Genomic DNA, 9,134 nt, shown 5'->3' on the forward strand with positions numbered 1-9,134 from the left:
AAAAAGAGAGAAAGTTAAATAAAATAATTTTTTAAAAAAATTAAATAATTTTTTAAAAATTAAAAAAAAAATCTTTAGGGACAGAAGTACTGAACGAGATAAGCAGAAGGGGAACCCCCACAGTTCAGGCAGACCCCGGTCACGAGGCGGGCTGGCCTGGGTGAGACGGTGCTGGGGCCTGGGGAATCCCTGCCTGGGACGCCCATGTGGGGCGGCTGCCTAGGGTCCCTCCCTGTGCCCCACAGAGGGGCCTGCAGCCTCCAGATCACTCACTACCTCACGAGGCATTGCATCCCGAACATCCGTGGGGTCACACAGCAGCTCACAGCGAGTGCATGGTCCCTTGTGTGCTGAGTCCGTCCATGGCCAGTCCCGGCAGGAGGGAACAGACACCCCTGGCGGGCAGGGGCAGGCACTGGCTGCCTTGGGAGGGCTTTTCAGGGCCACGAGGGCGGCCTGCCCATCACGCGGACTGCCCTTACCTTGAAAGTCCTTGAGCCTCATGCTCCGGGCCTCGGCCACCTTCCGCTCCTCCTCTGCCTCACTGAAGAGGCCGTCCTCCTCGTCTGGACAGCTGCAGGGAGAGGGGACAGAGGGGTGGCTGCTTCTGTGAAGGTGGCTATTGAGAACGGCTGATTTCACCCGTTCATGGCGCAGGAGGCAGAGAAGGGAAGAAGCCATCGGTATGCACGTGGCCACAAGGTCCAGATGCGGCTGGCCAGAGGCTGACGCGCAAGGAGGTTGCGACCTGCAGGGGGCGCCAGGCCCGTGGGTGACAGTGTGCCGGGCTCGCTCCTGGACCAGCCAGGTACTGGACGCCACGGGCCCAGGAGCCGTGGCCGCTGAGTACCCAGGGAGGCTGGAGTAGCCGAAGGCGGTAGGAGGCCCCCAAGCACAGAGCAGGTTCAGGAGGCCGGCTGGGCACTGACCACCCTGTTTCTGTCTGCCAGAACTCAAGGTCCCAGGCTATGGGTAGGGACAGTCCACTGTGAAAGGTGGGGAGACCCACAAATGCAGAAAGGTCCGGGTTAGACCTGCCCGACCCCACAGGTGGAGCCATTGTCAGCAGGAGCTGGAATGGCACCATCTGGCCCTTTTAGTAATGGCTATGTCGCTGGACTCCCATGTAGTTGAACGCGGTTCGAGTCCTGGACCCAGTGGCTTAAACTCACGCTGGGGTGTGTGTAGGTGCGTGCCCAAGATCCCGAGAGGAGAATGGAGGAGAAGGGATTGCGGCGTGACCATCCCCTCTGGGGGGTGATTCCTCGCTTTCTGTCTCTCTATCTCTGTCTCTCTTTCTGGTAAGGGCATATACCCTATAGCAAAAACCTACAAAAAAAAAAAAAAAAGAAGAAGAAGAAGAGGAGGAGGAGAAGGAAGTGGAGGAGGAGGAGGAGACCAGGGTGGGTGGGGGCTGGCAGGTGGCATGGTGGTTAAAGGCACTGGATTCCCACATGGCTGACCACGGTTTGCATCCTGGACCTGGAGCTTGCTGTCTCACTTTCCCTCTCTTTCTGATCAAGTAAAAATAATAATAATACATTAATTTAAAAATCACTAACTGTGCCTAAAACTAATTTAATAAAAAGAGGGACTAGCGGGTGGCGTGGTGGTTAAAATGCTGGACACTCCCACATGGCTGACCACAGTTCGAGTCCTCGACCTGGTGGCTTGGTTTCTCACTTTCTGTCTTTGTCCCTCACTGGTTAAATTAAAATAAGCAAATAGGGGCCAGCAGGTGGCGTGGTGATTAAAGGCACTGGACTCCCACATGGCCGACCGCAGTTCAAGTCCTGGAGCTGGCAGCTTGCTTTCTCACTTCCTCTCTTTCTGTCTGTCTTTCTCTAGTCAAATTAAACAAAAGTAATAATAATAATAATAATAATAATAATAAAAAGTTAAATAAAGTGATTAGAAGAAGAAGAGACGGGCCTCTCCACGGCCCTGCGGATGTGCGCCATCCAGGCGTTCCTGTCCTCCTTGGAGCCGGTGTGGATCTCGTACATCTCGGGCCCCTGCCGCGACGCGCTGATCAGGAACATGGCCTTCTCCTCGTTGGCCACCTCCCTCACGATGAGCTTCTGCAGGGAGATGACGGGCGGCTTCGAGTCCTGCAGGGGAGACCGAGGCGGGAGGTCACCGTGGACCCGGCCGCGTTGGAACAGCGGTGGGGCCCGGAGGGGTGCCCAGAGGGTTCCGCTTCTCTCTCTCTTTTTTTTGTTTTTTCAAGAATTATTGTGTTTGACTTTACTTATTATTATTAATAATTATTATTATTTTCCCCGTTGATCAGAGAGGGAAAGTGAAAAGCAAGCCACCAGGTCCGGGACTTGAACCACGGTCCGCCATGAAGGAATCCAGCACCTTTAACCACCACGCCACCTGCTGGCCCCCGTTTCTCTTTTTAACTTCCCAGATGGTGCATGAGTCACAGGAGAGCAATGGCAGGAGGCAAAGTGGGAAAGCGCTCTCACGAGGCCTGGCCACGCCGCCATCCCTCCTCCCCGTCTCTTCCTGTCATGGCGCTGGTACGTACACGTGTGCTCTGTGTGTGTGTTTTTAGAGGTTTTTGCTATAGAGCGCGTGCACTCGCCAGAAAGACAGAGAGAGACAGAGAGACAGAAAGCGAGAATCACCCCCTGGGGGGATGGCCACGCCGTAATCCCTTCTCCTCCATTCTCCTTGGGATCTTAGGCATGAACGCACATGCGACCGGCGTGAGTTTAAGCCACCGAGTCTGGGACTCGAACCCCAGTCGACTATATGGGAGTCCAGTGATGTAGCCATTACGCTAACTGCTAGTCCCGTGTTTTTTTTTTTTTAAGAGAATTATTTTATTCAACTTTATTTATTTATTTAAATTTGTATTTTAAGATGCTGGATCTGGGACTAGAACCCTGAAGCTGGCCATGTGGAACCCATCTGCCTTAACCGCCACACAGGCTGGCCTGAGTGGCCATTTTAAACCTTTGGGCGAGGCACGTGGTTAGTGAGAAAGGCCGCCTTCCTCTCAGGTGAACTGGAAGGGAAGGGAATCTTCGAGCCCTCCAGAGGCCGGTGTGGTGGGAGGACTGCGCCCTCACCCCACGGCAGGGGAGGAAGTGAGTCCTGGGGGCCACGGGGCTGGGCAGGGTTGGCCACGGAAGCCCTGGCTGGGCTTGGTTCCCACGAGGGTTTTCTGGGACTGGCGTGCTCTGGGCTCTGGGGTGGACACGGTCACAGGTCAGCAGCTGCCCGAGCTCAGGTCCCCAGAGAAAAAGGAGGGTTCGTTAGGACCCCGGACTGCCTGAGTGCTTTTGAGGAAGGACCAGGACATGCAGAGAACGGAGCCGGAGAGGAGGTGAGGATGGGAACGGAAGCCTCGTCTGGCAACGATTCAGGACGTGTGTTCTTGGAAAATTCTACTCCTGCTTGTCCGGCACCTTCCGGGAGGGCCTGGGTCACACGGGGCGACCCATGGTGTGCCTTTCTATAGCCGTGGCCCCCTTCGGTCTGGTTGTCAATGCAGCCTCGGGACTGCCCCTCTGCGGTGGCTTCCGGCCAGCCCCCCTGAGGGCCCCAGCGAGGAGCCTGCGCTGGCAGGGCGGTACGTACCACAGAGGCAAACACGTACTTCTGATCCTTCTCTTGCAGCAGCAAAAGCACGTCGGTCAACAGGACCGCAAGGACATCTGATGAGGGAGCAGAGGGAGGACCGTTAGGGCCTTTCCGGCCGCCCGACAGGTGCCAGATCCCCACGACGCCTCTGCCCACGTCTAGTCACTCCTTCGCGTACGCACCCGGCGCGTTTTGCAAGCAGCTGGGTCCAGGACTTGAATGGCTACGTCAGCCGTGTGGGATCCGACTCCCTTAACGGCCAGGGTGGGCTGGCCCCAGAGTCTAGGTTTAGGCATCCCCTCGGGGCCTCCAGCTCCAAATGCTCTGAGCTAAAGCAGGTTCCCGCCCTGCAGGTAGGCTGCAGTGCCCCAGCGGTCCCCTCTGCCATTGTGGTGCCTGCTGGGCTGCCCTGGAGCTTCTCTCACGGGGATTTCTCAAACGTGAATGGACCCCTCATCTCCTGGCTTCTGGGTCACCTGAGACCTGAGCCGTCGGGTGCTGCGTCCTGCCTCCTGCTTGCTTGGGGCTGTGTCCCTAGATGAACATCTTGTGTGGTTAAGGCTTTTACGGACAGGTGCAAACCCTGAATGGATTTTCAACATGGACAGTTGAGTCCCAGGGTAACGTTACCTCCCGACACCCCTAAATCAGATACCCTTCCTTCATCCAATTTTCTCCCATTATGAGAGCATGCTGGGTTCCTTTAAATTTACCGAACTTTTGCCACCTGAGATGACGCCATCAAACCCAGGCGGTGCCCACCAAAGCATGATGGTGTCACCAATCCAAGATGGTGTCACCAATCCAAGATGGAACCGCCATACCAGGATGGTGCCCACCAAAGTAACATGACATCACCAATCTAAGATGGCGTCACCAATCCAAGATGGCACCTCCAATCCAATGGCACCACTGTACCAGGACAGTGCCCAAGAAAGCAAGATGGTGCCACCCATCCATGAAGGAATCCGCCACTCCAAGATGGCACCACCAATCCAATGGCACCACCATACAGGATGGTGCCCACCAATGCAAAATGACGTCACCAATCCAGGAAGTCGTCACCAATCCAAGATGGCGTCATCAATCCAGGATGACATCACCAATTCAAGATGGCGTCATCAATCCAATGGCACCACCCATGGTACCAGGATGGTGCTAAGAAAGCAAGGTGGTGCCACCCATCCATGAAGGAACCCACCACACCAAGATGCTACTAGCGCTCCAAGATGGTGCCCACCACAGGCGGCTGGGCAGGACTCACCTTTCAAGCGCCCGGACGTGGACTTCCAGCACAGCGTGCCCGCCAGCTGGAGCTGCCGCTGTAGCATGTCCTCCTTCCGGAAGGCGAGCCCGTTCTTGAGCTTGCTGGAGGACTTCAGGTCCATCTTGCCCGCGATCTCCCTGAGGCGCTGGCCCTTCTCGTGCTCGCTGACCTTGGCGTCCACTTGTGAGATGATGTCCTTGATGAGGCTCAGGGCCTGGGTCAGGTCTGCGTGGTCCTCGGTGCCAGCTGCCACATGCAGCAGAGTTAGTGCCCGTCTGTCCACGTCCGCGGGTGCGACAACAGTGACAAGCTCTGGGTGCCACTACTCAGAGGACCCTCGAGACTCACCTCCCAGCTATAATCTCTGAGAGGTAAATGGGTCTCTAGAATAAACATGAGCCCAGTGTTCAGTTTCCCCCCCTGCCATAGGCATGTGCACTCGCCAGGAAGAGAGAGAGAGAGAAAGTGAGAAATCATCCCCTAGGGGGGTGGCCACGCCACAATCCCTTCTCCCTTCTCCTCTCGGGATTTTGGGCACGCACACACACATGCCTGGTGTGATTTTCAAGCCACCGGGTCCAGGACTCGAACTGCAGTCAGTCATGTGGGAATCCAGTGCCTTTATTACCACGCCAACTGCTGGTCCCCAGAGCTAGCTTAGGTTTGAGTTTTGTGCCTTTTTTATTTTAAATTTTTTAGAGAGATTTTCACCATTGGGTGCATGCGCCGGCTGGAGAGACAGAGGGAGGGAAAGTGAGAAATCACCCCCCAGGGGGATGGCCGTGCCACAATCCCTTCTCCTCTAAAGACCTTGGACACATGGACACGTGCCTAATGTGAGTTTCAAACCCCCGGGTCTGGGACTCGAACCACGGTCAGCTACGTGGGAGTCCAGCGCCTTAACCACCACACCACCTGCTGGCCCCAGTGTTTAGTTTTGAACAACGCGGAGTGTCCATTGAATGCAGAAGTTAAGGTGTTAAATGCAGTTCAAGTGGCAGGAACTGCCCTGCAGAGCTTGGCGGGCTGCTCCTTGGTAAACAAACTCCCCTGTGCCCCCACCCCTTCCTAAAAGACTCCTTTCACCTCCTGACGTGACGCAGAGCCGGCTCCTCGCACTCTACGGACGTGGCTTTCGTGGCAGGGGCAGTGCCCCTTCTCCTGTGGCCTGAGTCCACCAGAGGTGTGGTGAGATGTCAGCACTTGGGGACCAGCGGTTGGTGTAATGACTGTCGCTGGACTCCCATCTAGTCAACAGTTCGAGTCCCGGACCCGGTGGCTTAAAACTCACGCCGGGCGCGTGTGCGTGCATGCCCAAGATCCCGAGAGGAGAATGGAGGAGAAGGGATTGCGGTGTGACCATCCCCCCGGGGGGGTGATTTCTCGCTTTCTGTCTCTCTGTCTCTCTGTCTCTCTCTCTTTCTGGCGAGCGCACGCGCCCTATAGTGAAAACCTCTCCAAAAAAAAGAAAAGAAGTCCTCGGTGCCAGCTGCCACATGCAGCAGAGTTAGTGCCCGTCTGTCCACGTCCGCGGGTGCGACGACAGTGACAAGCTCTGGGTGCCACTACTCAGAGGACCCTCGAGACTCACCTCCCAGCTATAATCTCTGAGAGGTAAATGGGTCTCTAGAATAAACATGAGCCCAGTGTTCAGTTTCCCCCCCTGCCATAGGCATGTGCACTCGCCAGGAAGAGAGAGAGAGAGAAAGTGAGAAATCATCCCCTAGGGGGGTGGCCACGCCACAATCCCTTCTCCCTTCTCCTCTCGGGATTTTGGGCACGCACACACACATGCCTGGTGTGATTTTCAAGCCACCGGGTCCAGGACTCGAACTGCAGTCAGTCATGTGGGAATCCAGTGCCTTTATTACCACGCCAACTGCTGGTCCCCAGAGCTAGCTTAGGTTTGAGTTTTGTGCCTTTTTTATTTTAAATTTTTTAGAGAGATTTTCACCATTGGGTGCATGCGCCGGCTGGAGAGACAGAGGGAGGGAAAGTGAGAAATCACCCCCCAGGGGGATGGCCGTGCCACAATCCCTTCTCCTCTAAAGACCTTGGACACATGGACACGTGCCTAATGTGAGTTTCAAACCCCCGGGTCTGGGACTCGAACCACGGTCAGCTACGTGGGAGTCCAGCGCCTTAACCACCACACCACCTGCTGGCCCCAGTGTTTAGTTTTGAACAACGCGGAGTGTCCATTGAATGCAGAAGTTAAGGTGTTAAATGCAGTTCAAGTGGCAGGAACTGCCCTGCAGAGCTTGGCGGGCTGCTCCTTGGTAAACAAACTCCCCTGTGCCCCCACCCCTTCCTAAAAGACTCCTTTCACCTCCTGACGTGACGCAGAGCCGGCTCCTCGCACTCTACGGACGTGGCTTTCGTGGCAGGGGCAGTGCCCCTTCTCCTGTGGCCTGAGTCCACCAGAGGTGTGGTGAGATGTCAGCACTTGGGGACCAGCGGTTGGTGTAATGACTGTCGCTGGACTCCCATCTAGTCAACAGTTCGAGTCCCGGACCCGGTGGCTTAAAACTCACGCCGGGCGCGTGTGCGTGCATGCCCAAGATCCCGAGAGGAGAATGGAGGAGAAGGGATTGCGGTGTGACCATCCCCCCGGGGGGGTGATTTCTCGCTTTCTGTCTCTCTGTCTCTCTGTCTCTCTCTCTTTCTGGCGAGCGCACGCGCCCTATAGTGAAAACCTCTCCAAAAAAAAGAAAAGAATAAGACAGATGGTCAGCACTGCCCTGGCCCCGAGAGAGACCCGCTGGGCCATGGTCCCTTTCTTCTCTGCCCATAACGGATCGGGACACACCCATCTCCTGGCCCTGGTCACGGGACACAGAGATCAAGTGTGTGGCTGTCTGGGTCCACAAGACCAAGAGTGCCTTTTTCTTTTTTTTAAGAATTATTTTTTACTTAACTTTATTTATTTATTTAATTTTGACCAGAGAGGAACAGAGCAAGAGTGAGAGGGAGAGTAAGAGAGTAAACCACCAGGTCTGGGACTCGAACCACGGCTGGCCATGTGCGAGTCCAGAGCCCTTAACCACCACCTGCCTGCTGCACGCCCCCCTCCGTTTTAAGAGAGTTTTTTTGCTATAGGGTGTGTGCGTTTGCTAGAGAGAGAGAGAGAGTGAGAGAAAGCGAGAACTCACTGCCCAGGGGGATGGCCATGCCACAATGCCCTCTCCTCCATTCTCTTCCTGGGATTTTGGGCACTCACGCACACACCCCCGGCACGAATTTTAAGCCTCTGGGTCCTGGACTCAAACCACGATGGACTACATGGAGTCCAGCGACATAACCGTGACGCCACCCACTGCTCTGGCCTGAGACGCTGACTGAGAGCCTGCAGTGGCCGGGTCTGTGCTGCAGGGGAATGGGGGGCAAGACAGCCCCATCCTCGAGCGGGGAGCCCCAGCGCCCGGATCCCCCGGCTGCGAGTGCGACCTACCTTCCGTGTTCTGGATGACGCGCTCCACCAGCACCGGGTACTTGGTAATGCGCTGGGTGACCAGCAGGACACACTCCTGCACGCCGAGCCGCCGCACGATGGGGAAGTTGCCGATTCTCTGGGGGCGGGAAACAGAGCACGCGGTGTGAGCCACCGCTCTCCTGCCCAGACAGCTGGCGAGGGGTTGCGGGCTGGGCGGCTCCCTTCCTCCGCTCACCGGCCGGTACCTTTTCTCTGCCACTTTGGGAGGGACACATGCCGGCCACCTGAAGGCAGGGGTCGCCTTGGGACACGGGAGTCACAGGAGCCAAGCAGCCTCACCTTGGGGGTGAGCCAGTGCCCCCGCCAAATCCTTATGAGAACAAGCGGCAGCCTCAGGAGGTCAGGGGGTCACCCGTTGGGTTGTACAGCACGGGTATGCACACGCATGCACGCATGCACACGCATGCACGCATGCACACGCATGCACGCATGCACACACACACAGACCCAGCCCTGACGGATGACTACCCTTCCGGAGCCCCTGAAACTAGACGGGCACGTGCCTGCCCAACTGCCTCCCTGGTGCCTGCTTTTAAAAAACGTTTTTTAGGGGACCAGCAGACGGCATAATGGCTGTGTCACTGGACTCTCATGTACTCGACTGCAGTTTGAGTCCCGGACCCGGTGGCTTAAACTCACACCGAGTGCATGTGAGTGCGTGCCTAAGATCCCGAGAGGAGAATGGAGAAGGGATTGTGGTGTGGCCATCCCCCCGGGGGGTGATTTCTCGCTTTCTCTCTCTCTTTCTCTGTCTTTCTGGTGAGCGCACGTGCACTA

The 9,134-nt window shown here is 56.3% G+C and overlaps 1 protein-coding gene across 1 annotated transcript in view; it reads right to left on the reverse strand.

Moving 5' to 3' along the window:
* The window catches only part of ARHGEF18 (Rho/Rac guanine nucleotide exchange factor 18), a gene marked incomplete in the record, with an annotated part of 84,142 nt that overhangs the window by 9,860 nt on the left and 65,148 nt on the right, over positions 1-9,134 (reverse strand). The window contains 5 exon segments of the mRNA XM_027768986.1: positions 483-574; positions 1,933-2,111; positions 3,595-3,671; positions 4,862-5,110; positions 8,316-8,433. Of these exon segments, the coding sequence (XP_027624787.1) occupies positions 483-574; positions 1,933-2,111; positions 3,595-3,671; positions 4,862-5,110; positions 8,316-8,433 (715 nt within the window).

Source organism: Tupaia chinensis, unplaced genomic scaffold (assembly GCF_000334495.1).
Source record: "Tupaia chinensis unplaced genomic scaffold, TupChi_1.0 Scaffold148210_1, whole genome shotgun sequence".
Classification (NCBI taxonomy): domain Eukaryota; kingdom Metazoa; phylum Chordata; class Mammalia; order Scandentia; family Tupaiidae; genus Tupaia; species Tupaia belangeri.